The sequence below is a fragment of the Rhineura floridana genome, chromosome 2 (assembly GCF_030035675.1).
Source record: "Rhineura floridana isolate rRhiFlo1 chromosome 2, rRhiFlo1.hap2, whole genome shotgun sequence".
In the NCBI taxonomy this organism is placed as follows: Eukaryota; Metazoa; Chordata; class Lepidosauria; order Squamata; family Rhineuridae; genus Rhineura; species Rhineura floridana.
This window is the reverse complement of record NC_084481.1, coordinates 186,842,886-186,862,092: the sequence shown is the minus strand read 5'-3', so window position 1 is coordinate 186,862,092 and position 19,207 is coordinate 186,842,886. Positions and strand designations below refer to the sequence as shown.

The 19,207-nt window shown below is 41.1% G+C and overlaps 1 protein-coding gene across 12 annotated transcripts in view; it reads left to right on the top strand.

The window, feature by feature from the left end:
• Positions 1 to 19,207, top strand: part of RALGAPA1 (Ral GTPase activating protein catalytic subunit alpha 1) — a 305,037-nt gene that overhangs the window by 30,808 nt on the left and 255,022 nt on the right. For all 12 annotated transcript variants that reach the window (XR_009760717.1, XR_009760716.1, XR_009760719.1 and 9 more), the window contains exons 2-9: positions 5,561 to 5,671; positions 7,235 to 7,284; positions 8,129 to 8,186; positions 13,306 to 13,349; positions 13,554 to 13,731; positions 15,162 to 15,277; positions 16,380 to 16,518; positions 18,350 to 18,558. Coding sequence is in view for 8 of the 12 variants with exons in the window: in XM_061611662.1 (XP_061467646.1) it covers positions 5,561 to 5,671; positions 7,235 to 7,284; positions 8,129 to 8,186; positions 13,306 to 13,349; positions 13,554 to 13,731; positions 15,162 to 15,277; positions 16,380 to 16,518; positions 18,350 to 18,558 (905 nt within the window). In the remaining 4 variants the exon portion in view is untranslated. The remainder of the gene's footprint in view (positions 1 to 5,560; positions 5,672 to 7,234; positions 7,285 to 8,128; positions 8,187 to 13,305; positions 13,350 to 13,553; positions 13,732 to 15,161; positions 15,278 to 16,379; positions 16,519 to 18,349; positions 18,559 to 19,207) is intronic.

Here is a 19,207-nt window from a genome sequence, read left to right as displayed (position 1 = left end):
CTACGTACCTGTTCCTTTAGGAGGAGTGTAACCCCATCTAGGACAGGTCGAACGTCAACCATCTGGGCAGAGGGTCCTCCCACCAACAGCATCTCAGTCTTGTTAGGATTGAGTTTCAGTTTATTAGCTCTCATCCAGCCCATTATCGCGGCCAGGCAGCGGTCTAGTACATCAACAGCCTCACCTGACGAAGATGAAAAGGAGTAGTAGAGCTGCGTATCATCAGCATATTGCTGGAAACACACTCCAAAACTCCTGATGACCTCACCCAGCGGCTTCATATAGATATTAAAAAGCATGGGGGACAGAACTGAACCCTGCGGGACCCCATATTGGAGTACCCAGGGACTCGAGTAATGTTCCCCCAGCATCACCTTCTGGAGATGATTCCCGAGATAGGAGCAGAGCCACCGCCAAGCAGTGCCTCCCACTCCTAAATCCGTAAGTCACTCCAGAAGGATACCATGGTCGATGGTATCAAACGCCGCTGAGAGATCAAGGAGAACCAACAGAGTTACACTCCCTCTGTCTTTCTCCCAACAGAGGTCATCATACAGGGCGACCAAGGCCGTTTCTGTACCAAACCCCGGCCGAAAGCCCGATTGAAATGGGTCTAGATAATCAGTTTCATCCAAGAGAGCCTGGAGTTGGCGAGCGACCACACGCTCTAGAACCTTGCCCAGGAATGGGACATTTGCTACTGGCCTATAGTTGTCCAAATTATCAGGGTCCAAGGAGGATTTTTTTAGGAGCGGTCTCACCACCGCCTGTTTCAGGCAGGGTGGGACCACTCCCTCTCGTAAAGAGGCATTAATCACCTCCTTGGCCCAGCCGGCTGTTCCATTCCTGCTAGCTTTTATTAGCCATGAGGGGCAAGGATCCAGAGCAGAAGTGGTCGCCCGCACCTGTCCAAGCACCTTGTCCACATCCTCGAGCTGTACCAACTGAAACTCATCCAATAAAACAGGACAAGACTGTGCTCTGGACACCTCATTAGGATCAACTGCTACAATAATGGAGTCAAGGTCCCGGCGGATGTTCATGATCTTATCACGAAAGTGTCGCGCAAACTCATTACAGCGGGCAATTGATGGTGTTATTGCGTCCTGGGGACCAGAGTGTAAAAGTCCCCGGACAACTTTATGAAGTTCCGCTGGGTGGTTAAGGGATGACTGAATAGAGACAGCAAAGTATTGCTTCTTTGCTGCTCTCACTGCCTTCACATAGAGTTTGGTAGAGAGCTTCACAAGTGCATGATTACAGCCGTCGGGAGTTCGCCTCCATTTGCACTCAAGCCGTCTCCTTTCTTGCTTCATCACTCTTAGCTCCGGAGTAAACCAGGGAGCCAATTGAGCTCTGCAATGGAGAGGGCGCACCGGGACGATCGTGTCAACTGCCCGGGCCATTTCCGTATTCCACAGCATGGCCAGGGTTTCGATAGGACCGTCAATTCTATCAGCCGGAAAATTCCCTAGAGCCATCAGAAAACCCTCAGGATTCATTAGTCTCCGGGGACAGACCATCTTAATTGGTCCTCCACCCTTGCAGAGGGGAGAAAACAGTGTGAGTCTAAACCTTAATAGGCGGTGATCTGACCATGACAAAGGAATAGATGAAAAATCCCTCACTCTCAGATCACCATCCCCTAATCCAGTGGCAAAAATCAAGTCCAGAGTGTGCCCCAACACATGCGTAGGGCCAGTAACAAATTGAGACAGCCCCATGGCTGTCATGGAGGTCATGAAGTCCTGAGCTGCTCCAGATAAAGCGGCCTCAGCATGAATGTTGAGATCCCCCAATACCAAAAGTTTGGGGGAACGCAACAATAGATCCGAGACCACCTCTGTCAGCTCAGTTAGGGAGGCTGTTGGGCAGCAGGGTGGACGGTACACCAACAGAATTCCCAGTCTGTCTCGCTGACCCAACGTTATGTGCAGACACTCTAGACCATTAGCCATCTGGATAGGGTGCCTAACAAGAGGGATGGAACTTCTATAGACCACAGCGATTCCCCCTCCCCGACCCTCGGATCTACCCAGATGCTGAACCGAATACCCAGGTGGGCACAACTGGGAGAGATTAATACCTCCCAGATCGCTCACCCAGGTCTCGGTAATACATGCCAGATCGGCCACCTCATCCACAATTAGGTCATGGATGAGGGAGGTTTTATTATTTACCGATCTGGCATTAAAAAGCAGCAACTGGAGATCCGAGGGTTGGCTGATAGAACTACCAGCAATCCTGTGGGTGTGAGGAGGACCGGAACACGTCACAGCCACCAGTTGTCTGGGGCGAGTTCCCCTTAACTGGCATGTCCTACTCACAGCGCCATACCTCCCATTACCCGTCACTACACTAATAGGGGCCCCCTTTGGTCCTCCCTCCCACAGCACTGTCCTCTCGCCCAGGCACATAATAAAAATAAAATAAATAATAAAACTCATGGCATATACACACAATCACACACTCACTCATACAACCCACTCATACATTCAGTTACTGGTTGCCATGTGGGGAGATTTGTTGGAATATCAATTAAAAGATCCACATTAGCAGATTCATTACAAGCAGAAAAATATTTTTCCCAGATATAAGGAGAGATGTGACAAAGGGCCGGATTTAATGGTCTCATGGAGCCAGCAACAATCCTCCAGAAACACTGCGAGTCTTTTGTTCTGGAAGCTTGGATTAGGGCTTCCCAATCTTCATGCATCACCTGCCTTTTTTTGGTGGATATCATTTGCTTGTAATTCTTTTTAATAGAGTAATACTCTGGGGGAAGGGAAATTAGATAGGCACATAGCAACAACAAATGAGATGAAGGCCCCAACTTCTTGCTGAATTCTCCAGTCCAGCTGCAGCCGCACACACGGCATTCCATGTTGTTTTGGCTGCAGGGATTTGGGGGGGGTGTGTGTGTCAAGGTGCTGCAGCAGGAAAAAGAAGGTGGCAAAGTCTGCTGTGAGTACTTTGCACCATCTAGGTTATTAAATGTACTGATGTTATTTTGTTGCCATTGTTTGTTAAATAAATTAGCGATTTTCCATATTTAAAAAAGATGAGTTTTTTAGTGTAACTTCTGATCATGTATCAACAGACTCTAGTAAATATTAGGACTGAGAGCAATAAGTTCTCAATAAAGAACTTTCAGTGCAGAATTGGGGAGGAGGGAGGAAATTACTCGCTATTTTTATTTTTATTTCAAATATTGTATGATGCTATGTTGAGTTTTGGTGAAGTTCCTCTTGGTGGCCACCAGGAGGAATACTGTCACTTCCCCCTGTAAAACAAAGAAAAATCCACTGCCACTCCTCAGTAAGACCTTGCAAACTTGCAAAAAAACACTAGCATAACCTTTGCTACTTGTGAATGGATAGTAAATGGGGGAGGGTATATTCCTTCAGACTTTACATCATCATTTGTACAACTAGGTTTTATGTGAGCCACAGCATGTTGTTAATTATGCCCTTGCCCATTTGTTAGAATCTCATTTTTGCAGTAATTCACATTTTGTTTGTTATATTCTCATTTTATTTGATTTGATCTCCTTCTATATTTATTTTCACTATGTGGAAGTATCATTCCTATTATTATTACCACCGCCCTTCACCATCGGATCCTAAGGTAGTTTACTATGGTTTAAAATGTAAAACAATTAAATGGCCTGTTCTGGATGGTGTTACACTCTGCTTGAAGGAGCAGGTCCTCAGTTTGTGGGTGCCCCTGGATTTAACACTGTCACTGGAGGCTCAGGTGGCCTTGGTGGCTAGGAGTGCCTTTTTCTAGCTCTGGCTATTTCGCCAGTTATGGCGCCTCTTGGATAGAGATGACTTGGCTACAAACATCAACTGGCCCAGAATGCAGAGGCCAGATTACTGGATGGGATTGTGTTGAGATCTGATATAACCCTGATTCTAAAACAGCTGCATTGGTTGCCAGTTCATTTCTGGGCCAAATTCAAGATGCTCACATTAGTGTTTCAAGCCCTAAACTACTTAGGCCCCAAATATCTGAAAGAGCACCTCCTTCTCTACAGACATTCTTGGGTGTTAAGATTGGCAGAGGAAGCTCTCTTGGTAGTTCCATTGCCCTCAGAAGCTTGGGGTGGTGGTGGCCCAGGAGAGGGCATCCTCTGTGGCAGCCCCTACATTGTGGAACACAGTCCCTACAAGATGTGTCTGGCAACTTCAATACAGTATACAGTTTTCAGCAAATGCTGAAGATGTACCTCTTTACTCTGGCCTTTATGTTTTTAGGACCCACCCTTTTTTTTGTGATGTTGTAATTGTAAGTTGTGTTAAAATGGTTTTTAAAGGATGTATTTTAAATTGTTGGGACCTTCCCTGGGGCCTAAGGGTAAAGGGCTGGTAATAAAGTATTATTAATAATAATACTCGAAAGTAAGCCCAGTTAAGTTCAGTGGAGTGACTTCTAGGTAAGTATAGCAGCAGTAGGGGACCTTTGGCCTGTAGACCTAATTTGGCCTGCCCAGTCCCTCCCAATGACCTGCAAGGTCATTTTCTGTAAACCACATCCACTCAGGTAGTATCGTCTGACATCACCTATCAATCTCTAATGCCATCCCATGTTTAAATTGCTGCTTTTGCAGATTTCTGTATCGCCACAGCACACTCCACTTCAATTGACACTTTCTGTGTGGGGTGGCTTTGTTTTGGAGTATTTTTAAAATATTCCTTCAGCACATTTAAAAATGACACCTTCTGCAGTGTCCAGTGTCGGTTGCTAAGGTGATTAATGGGGCACTCTGGATGCTGTGATTTATGTACTTCTTTCCTTCCTTTGCATGCCCAGCTTGAAATGCAAAGTAAAAATTGGGAGCACACTTAAAACTTGAAAAAGGTCAGAATTGGGAGTGACGACCAGATCCAGTTCCCCACCACTGATGATATTGGATTGAGTACTCTTCAAAAAAATTGGTACCACTGCAGAGTTTTGTCATTGAACTAATGAAGTGTTTCTGGCTTATACCAAAAACCTAAGAGCAGAATTGTGAGGGCATGTAGGATAGATAATCAGTTAGGAGATTGTGTTTGGATAACTAAGAAATTACTCAAGGGGCATTTTATACTTGGTAAAAAATATTTGAAATGTGAGAAAAGGTGATTTTTAAAAAATCCCCTGTATTTATGGCTATGCCATAAAACCCCTAAACTGCTTACCTCTATAAAATAATAAAGGAGCATAGCAGCGTATAGAACTGGTTATCTGTGTTCAGTACTGTAGTAATTAACATTCATTCATTTCTAAAATGGGCACTAGGATACCAACAAGTGGGATTGTGTTCCTGCAACTGCTTGAGGCAGGAAAGCATCACTCGAACAGAATCTCTGACTTGGAGCCAACTTAGAGATTCCATTGGCGTGATGACGTTTTCCTGACTCAAGCAGTTGGAGGACTTCATTACCACTTGGTGACATCCTAGTGCCCCCTCAGAAACATCTTTCAGGTGAGAACCAGTGGTTCCATCATTATTCAGCAGTGTTAAGTGTTTTGTAATGCAGTGTAATACTGAAATTATCTTCTGTTTGTTTTGCAGAGAATGCAGAGTCTATCGAACTTAAGCAGTTTTTTGACCTACATTTTTCACACATATATTACGTGTTCTTTGAAAATTTTGTGACTATTGAAATAGGTCTCAAACAGAAAGGTAAGAATTAAACAAGGACGTTTATCTTTGATTTTAAGTTTTATATTTTGCATATATGTTAGTAGAATCACTAGCCAGCGCTAGTATCTCCTGCATTGCTGTGATTTTGAAAAAGAACACGTTCTTACCTATACATACATTTGCCGCTGTGATTAGTCCCATTAATTTTGGTAATATATTCATGCTAATAAAATATTATTCTTTGGCTGCATTATAGGGAACTCTCCCATCAGATGTTTTCTCAGCTCTTATCTTTCAGTAGCTCATACCTGTAGATCTCCAGCTGCTTTTTAAAATTCTTCCAAATTTGATGCATGATGGAATTACATAATGAGCAGGTAGAGTGATTACTGCCCAAGACAGTTCTGGGTAGGGAGCAACCAAATGGCAGGTGACTGGAGAAGGCTGATAAAGGGCTTCTCGATATCTCACTTTTACATGTAAGGCTGCCTAGTGGAATGGCCTATATTAGACACTCATACTTTCAAACTGGTTTATGCAGCAGGGTAGGTTTGGTTTGGGGGGCTAACTGTTACCCCTACATCACTCCCTAGTGAAATCTGGATTGTTGTGTCAGGTTCTCCTCCCATCGGCAGAGATTAAGACAGCCCACCTCTTGAGACGTGTGGAATTCAAAAGAAGCTGCAACACTAGCTTCTCAGGAGGTGTTGCTGCTGCTTACTGGGAGCAAGAGGGGAGAGGCAGCAGAGAAGTGTCATAATGGAGGCTCACTGGTGGAAGTGCCAGATTGATTCAGCTGGAAAATTTTCCAGTCCAAAATTTAGGAAAGCCTGCATAATTGAACTAATTATTACATGCTCTGATAATCTCTCATTTAGGCTGCTGCAATGCATTCTATATGGTGCTGTCCTTGAAGATAGTACATACACTTCATCTGGTGCAGAATGTAGTAGCCACGTTACTGGTGCTGCCAAGGGAGATTATATGTCACTGATCAGTAAAGCCTGCAGTGCCTGTCTGTTTGCTATTGAGCCCAATTTAAGGAGATAACTCTGATGTGTTAAATCCTATACAGCTTGGGACCCAATTATTAGAAGGAGTACTTTCCCTGTTATATGCTGATCTGTGCCTTAAGGTTTGCAAGAGAGGCTGGCTTGTTGTTACTTATAGTTATAGTTTGCTGTGTGACAGCATATAGAAGGGCCTTTTCTCTTATGACACCCTGGATGTGTAACTGCCTCCCACTGGAGATAAGGGCATCCCCCATGATATCTGTTTTCAGACATCAAGACTTATGTCTTCCTTCAGGACTCTGGAGATGGCTGATTTTAGGAATTTTTTTCTGCTGCTTGGTTACTGTTTTATGATTATTATTTGGTTTATGATTTTATATGGCTCTGTTGCATTTTAATGAATTATTTGTGTATCTCCTGGGAACCTTTGGGTTGAAGGCTAGGATAAAAATATGGTAAATCTCTTCCTGTTAGGCAGCCAGGTGAAATAGCATGAATTTCCAAACATTGTAATATTTTATTCCTGTTACAGAACCATATTTATTTTACTGTCTTTAATTGTTGAAAACTATCCTGTTTTTGAATTTAGGTCACAAATCACAGAGGGAAGAACTAGATGCAATACTTTTTATTTTTGAGGTAAGATTCTTCTAATGTAGAAAATCTACTGTCGTCTACATCTTTTATTCTGATTCTGATTTTTAAAAAGCAGTAATATTACATATAGCTTAATATACAAATCAAATTAACATTCATTGAAATCTCTCCCCTTCTTTCCTTTTTTCTCTCTCTTGAAAATCCAGCAAATTCATTTCATTGTTATATAACTCGTATTTGTCCGTAACCAAAAAATCCATACCTTCAGAGGGTTTACATGGTTATAAATAATTGATAACTTTTAAAATTGGAAACAGTTTTATTGGAATTGCATCAAAATATTACTTGTTTGGCTTCGTATGAAATCAGTTAAGTGCCTTGCAGTGTATGGGTGTAACTATAGGGAGGGGAGGGGAGTCCCAAACCCATCTGGGTATACATTTCTCTGAATTTTGGACATGGTTTCTATTTGTTCAGACTTTTGTCTCCTAATGGCTGGGTTAAACAATTGAAATAAAGGACATGTAGAACCTTCCCTTGCTTACAACTTGATCTATGTAGGTGGGACTTAAATATTTTATGTATGCTATAAATAACTGAGGATTTTACTTGTCATCCTTGACTTGAGCAAATGAGGTTAAATGAAGTAAATGTGTAAAATGAAGTAACAAAATAATGCAAGCTATTTATAGCCTTAAATTCACTATGTTTTTAACATCTGGCTATGAGCACTTAAATACTTTTTTTATTTACCCTTTTTGCCATGTTAGATAAGTTTATTTTCATTTCTAGTTATGGTGGATCTTTCTTTAAACGATGCCTGATAGAGGGCAGCCATTTTGCCCTAATAACTGCAGTGTGTGTTTATTGACTTCTGCTTTTGTAGAAAATTTTACAACTTCTTCCAGAAAGAATTCATCAAAGATGGCAGTTTCACAGTATTGGTATGTATTGGTAATATGGTAACAGCATTATCATTTTTGTTAATGTAATTAGTATTATCAGCTATTAGAAAAATGCTAACACTGTTTTATGCAGTGTTATCAGCTATCATGTAATGTTCTGTTGGGAAGAAAAAAAATCAACTAACTTTGATTGAAGCAGGATGGCTAATTGATGGCCTGGGAGCTGGACCTGGCCTCAGATTAACTTTCTCCAGTGGGCACCAGGACCCCCCCAAGTGGGTATTGTGTTCCTTGCTAGTGCTTGAGGCAGGAAAGAGTTAACACTCCAAACCAACCGTTAATGCGGCCCCTCCCACGGAGTGCTAGTTCATTTTCCTGCCTCGCTTGAGCAGTACTGATTTTCGCCTTGCTCTTCAGTCTGGGCGAGTTATATCTTTATCTTTTTCTCTATTTATGTTATTTATTACCAGTTAATGTTCACTTAACTCTTCTCTCAGTGTTGTATATAGGTGTTAGTCCTAAGATTAATTAGTACAATGTTTCTCCTGAGAAATGAATTTCTCTGTGATTTTTCCAATTAATGCATTCCCTTAGTGATATTTCCCTCACTTAATGGTTTTCCGGGTAGATTTTCCTCACTAATGAATTTCTCTGTGATTTTTCAATTTATGCATTCCGTTAATACTTCCCTCATTTAATGAATTTCCGGGGAGGTTTTCCTCAGTAATAAATTTCTCTGTGGATTTTTCTGTTAATGATTTTTCCCTACGTTAATGAATTCCGGGGTGATTTTCCCTCGTTTAATGATTTGAACAGTAGCTTTCTTCCCATTATAAATTGGTCTTTCCTGCTGAAAGTGAAATGCCTAAGGAGCAAAAAAGTGTCTCTTCAAGGCTTTCCAAACGAATGGTTGCAGCGCTTGGTGCGGTAGCACCTACAGCTTGCTCGCATGAACCAGCAGTTAAAAAGACGAGCCGTTGCAGCGCTCTCGAAGACGGTCGCCATTTTAATCAAACAGCCTCACAGGCACCGCGCGGCCCAATCACTCTTGCGGTAGCACAGAGAACGGCCGTTAATCAACATTCACCTGTTCCCCCTGTAAGCGATGAGGTATCAGAGCAATCAGGGTGGAAAAATTTAAAAGCACTTAACGGTACTGCATACCCTGTAGCTGGTGCGGTAGCACTGCAATCAGGACGTAAAAGTATGGAAGCAGTTAAAGGTGCAGAAAAGCCTGTCAGCACTGCGGTAGCAGAGCAATCAGGACGCAAGCATATGACTAAAACAAAACATACAGTTAGCCATACAGCAGAGCAATCAGGAAGGGTTGCTGCTGAGGGAGCCACAGAATATAAGAAAAATGCTTCCTTACAAAGCAGAAGGGCGCTGTATCTAGGACAGCAATCACAGCAGTTGAGTACAGTAAATGCTAAATTTCCCTCACAGCAGGAGGAGATTCCAGATCCTTCAGTCCTTTTTTGCTCAGATTCTGAGGGAAATGATGAGGAATTACAGGTTTTAATATTCATCACCCTGAGGTTCCACAGAGCACTGGGGCTATAGAGCCTGTAAGTGATATTGCGGCTAATGGGCACAGTCATAAACAGCAGCACAGAGTTTTGCGTGAGAGAACTAATCATAACCAGGATCAACTCGAGTTATACTTCACAAGGATGGTTTTATTTGATCCTAGTGAAGTCCTGCCTTGTTGTTGGGTGTGCAACCATTTCATTGTGGCAAAACTAACCATTTCTATTTGGACTTGTCAAATCCTGTGTTCATTTATTACGCCATTCTAAGAAACACTAGCAAATGCAAGAAGGAGAAATTGCATGCTTTAGGTTAATGTATTATTAAGATATGTATTTTATATCTCTGTGTCAGCAGCGTACCCCTAACAAACCTTGATTCACTATGAGTGGGTATCTTTGGGTGAGCTCTTGTGATGTGAAGTAGGCAGACCTCTTTTTTAGTAGAATGTTTCTTCTCTCTAGGACAGGGGTCCCCAACATTTTTTGGTCCAGGAGCATATTTGGAAATCTAAGAAACTGCTATGGATACCACAAAATAGAGGAAGGAGGGGGGAGGAAATTGTCAGAGCTGTGTAGTTAAAGGTGTGGATTGGTCTTCTGTTTCCTTTGATTTTTAATTTGATTTAATTGACTGTTTTGTATTTTGTGTTTTGACATGTATCTGTATTATATTTTTGCTGTACGTCGCCTAGAGTGACAGGATTTTACCTGCCAGATAGGCGTCTAATAAATTTTAGATAATAATAATAATAATAATAATAACCGGAAGAGCACCACTCCAATAGGTTGTTTCATAGCACTTACTATATGCCTCTGCTATGCAAGGCTATGGCGGCTTTAGATTTGAATGATGTTGTTACAGAACAGGCACCTTCTACCTCCAGAGGAGCATCTGTCCTTCCGGAAACAAAGTCTACCGATAAGGTCATTAAGGTACCATCACTGCTCAGACAAATAGTGAAATCTGAATGGGACTCACCAGTTCAGTCTACCAAGTCAATGACGTATGCTAAGAAACTATACTTCTTGGAGCCAGAGTTTATGGCGTAGCTGAAAACCCCAGACATTGATTCTCCAATTTCTGCCTTAGTTTCTAGAAACTTCCTTTTAAGAGAAGGGGATGCTCAATTGAAAGATCTTACAGAACGGAAGTTAGATATGGCACTTAAAAAGGTCCATGAAGCGTCAGCCTTGTCGGTACGTGCATCTATAGCAGCATCTGTGTTTTCAAGGGCTGCATTATTGTGGTTAGATGAAGTTTTGGAAAATCCAGATCAAGACCAAAACAGACTTAGGAAAACAATTTTGAAGGTATCAAGGACACAGGCTTTCATTGCAGATGCAACAACGGATGCTACTCAATTCGCAGCTAGAGCCATGGCTGCTGAAGTTGTAGCTAGGCGTATTATGTGGCTTCGTCATTGGGAGACGGACGTTTCTTCTCGCATGGTGTTGGTGACAGAACCATATGCAGGCAAGAAATTATTTGGTGAAAATGTGCTCAGTGAAGTACTAGTTGAAACAAGAGACAAGAAGAAGGCAATGCCAGTAACAAGTAAAAGACGAGATGACAGGCGACCTTTTCGCCGTTTTCAGCCATACCAGTCCTTTCGTCCATCTAGGTTTGGAGGCAGGGGGCAAGATTTCCGTGTTAACAGACAAGTTTGGAGTCGTCCAAGATTCCAGTTGCGCAACCAACAACAATCAGCAGTGCATAATACATTCTCAGCTACCCACAGAGGTGGAAGGCAACAAAGACAATTCTGACTTATTGCAGATACCAGTGGGAGGCCGCCTGCTGAAATTTGCACACATTTGGCAGATGACAACATCAGACCGCTGGGTAAAGAATGCTCTACAGTATGGGTATCATATAGAGTTTCAGGCTACGCCTCCAAACAGATTTCTCCCGTCACCTGTTTCGGCATATCCCGAGAAGCGCAGGCTACTACAACAGGCAATACAACATCTGTTGCAGATAGCAGCCATAGAACCGGTTCAGCAGCACCAGAAATTTCAAGGGGTTTATTCTGTTCTCTTTCTTGTGCCCAAAAAAGGAAACAATTGGAGAGCGGTGCTCGATCTAAAATTTCTAAACAGATTTGTCAGATACCGGAAATTTCGCATGGAAACATTGGTGTCCATAAAAGAAGCTATTCAGCCTCGAGACTTCCTAGCTTCCATAGATCTAACCGAAGCATATTTACATGTGCCAATCCTTCTGCAGCACCGCAAGTTCCTCCGCTTCGTTTACAACAATCAACACTAGGGCAATGTTGTCACAGTTTTTTCGATATGTATAAGTTTATATTTTAAGCTTGGCCAGACGGCGAACTATGGGAGGGGCCGCATTAACGGTCGGTTTGGAGTGTTAACTCTTTCCTGCCTCAAGCACTAGCAAGGAACACAATACCCACTTGGCGGTGTCCTGGCGCCCACTGAGAAACACCTTTCTGGTGAGTAAAACGGTTCCTTTTCTCCAGTGCGTACCAGGACACCCCCAAGTGGGTATTGTCTTCCTCTCCTGAGGCAGGTGAGAGTCCTTTGGAGTGTTAACTCTTTTCTGCCTCAAGCAACAGGAGAAGAAGCCAATACGCACTTGGCAGTGTCCTGGTGCCTGCAGAGAAACACATTTCTGGTGAGTACAACAGTTCCAACTGGCCCCTGGCAGTCCTATAAACTTTAATTAGAGTATGATTTAAAAGTTTAAGCACTTTTTCAATTGTAGGGGAAACATGTTTGCAGGTTCCAAGACTTAGAGTTATTTTACACTTTACATCTCTTTTGATTTACATTGCTAACTATACATCTCCTTTTGGATTTTATATCTAATGCTTAGATTTTGGCTGAGGGGTTGTGCTTCATGGCTGTCACAGAAATGCTGGATGGAATTTTAACACTTGGGGGGAGGGGGAGAAGGGTCTAGTTTGTGGGGCAAAACACACTTCCAGACTGTAGTTACAGCTTGAAAAATAGAGCAGCAATACAGTTGGACATGTTGGTTAGAGTGTATAACTCCAGAAGTTTATTTTGTTTTGTCATTGATTAAGATAAATTAAAGAAGATTCTATTAAGTATGCTAGTCTATTAACCTATATACACAACAGCATGTAACATTGCTAGCATATGCTGCGTACATTAATTATGTTAAATGACTGTACATAGTATGTTACAAAGGTACAATGAATTCATTTATTTATGGAAAATTCATGATCGGAATTTTAAAATAAAGTATATATTTCAAAATATAGTCAAGATTTTGCTGTACAGTAATCATGAATGATGCATATTTTGTACTCCCACAGAATCCATCCAGTAGTGTAGTATCTTCCTCCATTAAGATTTAATTTGTGATGGCAAACTAGCGATTACATTTGAAGAATGTGTTATTTGGAAAAAAAAAGTTATGGGCAACGTATAGGTCCAGTCAGATTAAATGGATAGAGAAGGTGATCTTTTCTCACTTCTGGCATTGAGCCTGTTGCCAGAGGACATCAAGCTCACCAAGAATAATTTAGAGGTTGCCAAGGACTTGTTAAGAAGATTTTATCAAGTCTGACCGAGAGCTCTCACACTTTAAATTGGCAATCAAACAGCAAATATTGAATGTGTGATTTTCTTTTCAGGATTGATTTTAAAGAAATTACTTCACACAGGGAATTCTTTAAAGGTATGGCTGATAACCTTTGGCATTCATTATTTTTAGAGGAAGGGGAGGTGCATAGTATTTGTAATGCTGGGTCAACATCTTTAGAAAGTTTATTCAGTTGAATTAATGTAAGAGTTCTTTTAGCACTGGGCTCATAGAACTGTTGGCATATTAAACTGTACCTGTAAATAAATGTGAAATTAAATTATTCATTTGTTCTTTAAGATTCGTCGTGAAGGTGTGCGTCTCTTCCTCTTGTGGTTGCAAGCACTACAAAATAATTGTAGTAAAGAACACCTATGTATGTTTTCTTGTTTAATTCCTGGATTTCCACCACCGCCATCTGAACATGGGCCTCGAACACTAGATAATCTTATAAATCCTGTGCTCAGTGTTCAAGAAGGTAAGTGTGTTGATAGTCATATGCATACACTATATTTGATTAGTAATGCAATCCTAAGCATATTTAATACCCTGAGTAGTATTCAACTTCGTGCTAAGCAGATCATTCTGTTAGCACAAGGATTTTTCCTTACACAATAGAATGTTCTTCCCCAACCCTCCAGAGCAGATTTGAGGATGATGGGATGGGGAGGAGAGTGGGGAAAGCACTAGCTCAAGAATTTAGTTTAATAACTCTCTCTGAGTTTAATGTTGAGATTAATGACTGAGACCACAATGCAAGTCTTCCACTGGTGCTTTTGCACCCATAGAAGGACTTACCATTGGACTTAGTGAATCCTCTTCTCCACCTGCCGCCTTGTGTGTTCCCAAGCTGCAGTGTGCCAGCCATTGGGGAGAAGGGGGAACTAATGTGCATGTTTCTTGTGATGATCTAGCCCTTGCCAGAGTCTTGGTTTTCTACCTGAAACAGAAGTAACTTGATACATTGAACTTTGAGGAGAACAGGATTGTTAGAAGTGACATGCACACTTCTACATAATGGCTGTCATGTTCATTCATGCCCATATAAAAGGGAGTGGGGGTGAATATTGTAGTTATTTGGACTGATTCATAGCTGAGCCCAATGGAAAAGTAATTCATTTAGTTTTCCTTTAATGTTCTTCTGTGCATGGTTTTGTGTTCACTTTTTGAAGTCCACCTCCTTTAAATAAAGAAAGTGATGTGGTTATGCCTGCAATGGGAAAGTCCATATAATAGTTTCAAATATGCATGTAATGTGCTGAAATCATTTACATATGCTTAAATTTGCTTAGAAGATACGTGCATCCTTTGTGCATCTGTGATATGACTTAGAGTTTAACTCAGTCCTTTAGCTATTGTAACTTGTTTTAAGATGTGCCTTCAGAGTTTTATATTTTGATGTTAAATGGATATACAACAATTTCTTTTATGCTGACATATTTTTTTCGGTTTTCTGTTTCTGGAATGATGGCTAAGGCCATCTAGAATGCATTTTATTAGTTGTACTGTGGTAGATATGAATAAATAGCATATATTATAAAGACTATTCTGCTGTCTGAAGTCTGACTCCCAAATAGAAAATTTCTGGTACCTCCCAACTCTCAAGAATTCTTGAGTGGAGTCTCCTCTATTCTTTTCTCTGCCTACACTAGATGACTGCTGTTGATAACCTGTGAGCTTAGGTGACTTAACGTTTGACATACAAGGACTCTGTGTAGATACGGGGGTAGGGACCCTATGCATTCACTGGCAAGGGGGTAGTCGGGTACTTGCCGGTAACATGCCCATCAACAGAACAACTGTGCGTTAGCTTTCATAATGCATCCATTTTTTAATTTAATTTTATTTAAGACATTATATGCTGTAACATACCAAACCTGACAACCTGAATGTTTATTATTTGAGCAGCGCAAGTGACTGTAGAAGAAATTACTCCACTTGTTCCACCACAGTCAGGAGATAAAGGACAGGATGATCTAACAAGCTATTTTTTAGAAGCACTTTTGAAATACATAGTAATTCAGGTATGTTGTGTTGCTTGCATTTACTTGGAAAACTGATTTTTCTAACAAAATATATTTGTTATAGTCACTTTATTTTACTATTATTGTCTACAGGAGATCTCATCATTCGAATTTCTTTCTCTTGTTGAAATATGGCCATCTGTTTAAAGCCATTTTAACAGTCAAATCACAGAAAAAATTGTTCTAAGTTTAGTATGTGTATAGAGTTGGATCCAGACCTGCTGTTCTGCAAACAGAAAGGCTCTTTACATTGGCAGAAGTCCATTGGATCAAATTCTTACTCTGCACACTAAATGCTTCCAAGGGGTACAGGGGAGGATTTTTTGTTGATTTTCCCCTCCCCTCTGCATCAGGGTTGTGTGTGTGTGGGAGGGAATAAGTGAAAAATTGCATTCGCCTTCCTTCCAGTGGGAACATCCATTTTGCAGAGTTCTGCTCTGTGCAACTCTGGATCCAACTCATTATGCATACCTTAATGACTCAAACCCTCTTACAGTGAAAATATTGTTATATTATCTTAACACTTCAAGAACTAGTTATCTTACTTCCATATGTCTCTCCCAATATCTTGCTCATAATGTTTATGGATGGATCTGGCACGGGGTTAACTCTGCCTCCTTTCCCCCCTTTTCACTCTCTGATATTGAAGGGTAGATATGAGAGTTAAGATGCAGTGTTTACTTCATGTTGTTGATCTGGCAACAGATAAGAAAAGGAAGAAGAGTTCAGAAGCTACCTTGCTGTTAGCTGTCTCTCCCATAACTCCTTTTCTGTCTTCTGTTCCAGGAAAAATATGGTGTGATAGTAGAGTATGAATCCCCTCCCCTTCCATCTTTCATACAAGACTCAGTCAGTTCAAGAGACACGTATTGTATCTTGTATGTTGAAGGAACCAGAGGCTGGGCAGAAATGAAATTATAATTACAACACTATTTCTGCACCACTTAAAATAGAAACACATTAGCATGCAGAGAGAAACAGATGGAGAATGTGTAAATGAAAATCAATAATTGATTTCACATACCTGATACATTTGGGATACACTGTTGCACTCTTTCTGCCTCCAAAATAAATGTAAATAATCTAAAAATTCATTTCGTAGGTTAAAAGTCTGGAATGGAAGAACAAAGAAAACCAAGAAAAGGGATTTTCATTCTTATTTTCACATTTTAAGAAATATTACTTGCCTTATATTTTCCCAAACATGTGTAAGGAGAACAGCTTGTATAACCCTGTACTTGGTAAGCATTATTTCAATCTCTCTCAGTAGCATTCACCATTTGTAATATAATGTAGGACACAGGAAGGATAGTACTTTGCTCGTCTTCTGTACAGTAGGTCTTCTATAATAGTAATGTTGCAGGCAGCTTATATCGGCTTTAGCCATCTGGTGCTCTACCCTCCCTTCCATTGTTATGGAAGAAAGGGATTCATCTTGTACACAGTCTTGCTGGGGGCAGGAACTTCTTAAAAAAATCAATTGTGGACGATGTGCATTCAAGCTGTGCAGAAGGGCAAGCATGCAGCCTCCATAAACACAAGTAAAAAAAAATAGAGCAGGGTTTTGTTTTCCTCTTAGTATGGGGAAGAACTGGTTGCAGTGTGTACCGCAGGCCTGATATGATAGTCTTTCCAACAGAGAAGGACCTGCTATAGTTCCTGAGGTAAATCATTGCAGTTTACTAAAGCCCCTTAGGATTCTATCTTGTGTAGTGGTAGATTGCAATTCCCTGACCGTAGGAGCACTTGCTTAGGCACGGTGGGAAGGTTGTATTATCTTCTGGTTCAGATTTCAATTCCTGGGTCTGGAAGAGCCCTTAATATGTTATTGGGTGAAAGCACTGCTTCTCTATGTCTACATTGTCCTTCAAATAAATAATATATATTTAACTGAGCAAACTATTGTTGTGCAGAGTGGGAGGGGCAAGGGAAATACAATGCAAGCTCTTTATTGCAGCTGTTAAAAGTTTACCTGTATTTTTACCAGGATTTGAATGGAAAAGTTTTAGCTGCCGGTCCTTCAGCACCTTTTGAATACACATTTCTTTCATTTTCATTGCATTCTGTTGTAAACTGCAATAAACTTCAGGTTGTGTCCAACAAAGTTGTTCCGTTTGTGCAAGGGCTCCTGCTTGCGCAACAAAACCTCCCCTCTCCCCCGTGCCTACATGCCTCCCCACAAACCTGCTGCAGAGGGTTGGGAAACCCCCACCCTGAACAGATTTGGCATTGCCTAGGGGGATGAGAAGGAGGAAAGGTTTCTTAGCACAAGTGGAAATCCTTGCATGCATGGGATGGCTTCACTGGATAGAACTCTTAACTTTCTTGTGATAAAGTTCTCATGTCTAGGAAAAAATGCTTCTTGAACTAGACCTTTTCCGTCTGTGTTTGTGTAAATTCCCCTTTGTCTGCACAGTATATGTAGTTGGGTTTGCAACTTGATTTTCTTAATGCACTGTTGGAAAGTGATAGAATTGGTTACCACCCAGCTTTATTAGTGGACTATGCTAGAGATTCCAGAAGTACTTAGAATGTTATGATGCTTTCTTTAAGTGGTGGCCCCCTTGTGGCAAGTGGATCATTATTCAGCGACATCACAATGCATACTTATGCATACATTCCAGTAAAATAAGCTTAATCCTGAGGAAATTTAAGGCTGCAATATTGGGTCCTGAACCTCAGCATATTTACTTAGAAGTAAATTCTGTTGATTTCAACAGATTATTTCTATGTGTTCAGAATTGCAGCTTTAGTTTGCCCATGTTCAATTAAATTTCTTTCTATATTTCTTTTATCTGTTGGTTAAATTTTTTGAGGCACATTCCATTTAATATATTCTCTTGTTGCTGTTTATTAGTTTGGATGGGTTTCATTGCAAAACATATTACATCTTAGTAGTGTCCAGTGTAATTCCTTTCTAGTTGTATTGTGCTTAACTCTTTTTAAATAAACAAGTTATGATGAAGGAATTTTAAAGTGTCCAGAAATTCAAAATGCTACTTTGTAAAGCTCAGGCTTTGATTTGTTACTTTCTATCCTCTTATCATTTAGAAATTGTTTTCTTCCCTATAGAGATACCACAGATGAGACCAAAGCCACATTATGTAATGATAAAGAAAGATGCTGAAACCAATGAAGCAATATATTGCACAAAGGAACCGTTCCTTAAAGCTCGCGTTATTGTCATCCGATGGTTGGTGTCTTTCTGGCTTGAGCCAAAACCTCATACAGGACCTCAGATTCCTGGAATGGAGGGTGAAATCGTGCCAAAGAATATTCAGGTAGAGCCAAGAAGGTGATTTGGGTGGGACTGAATAGGGAAGAAACAGATCCTGCTATTTTATTTATTTCATTTTTACCCCACTCTTGTTTGAAGGAGCACTGAATGGCAGGCATGCTTCTCATCTCTTATCCTCGCAACAGTCGTGTGAGGCAGACTAGGCTGAGCATGACAAGCCCAAGGTCACTCAATGAGCTTTATGGCTGAGAAGGTCTCCTGGTCAAAAGCCCAACCCTCTGTCCGGTACACTATTGTTTGGCTCTCTAGCAGCCTTCCAGCTGCTATGGCTAGGTCCACAAATTGTTGCTAACTCAAGTGCCCCTCTTATTTGCCCCCTCCCGAAAGCATCATCGCTTTATCTTTCTCCTGAACTTAGGGAGGGAAAAGAGGGCAGGGTATTATCCCAACAGTTGTACTCTGCAGAGATAATTCTCTGCTCTCCTTCTGGGCTTGAAGCTGGGGTTGGAGTCAGGGGAATCATTCCTGACCTTGCACTATGTTTCAGAGGCCTCTAAATTCAGCATAATTCGTCCTAGGTTTGAGAAGGGGCAGGGTTGTTTATTTATTTATTACATTTATAATAATTTCATCATAATTTCTTTCATCACAGAACCCAAGGCGGCATACATGTGGTTCCCAGGCAGTCTCCC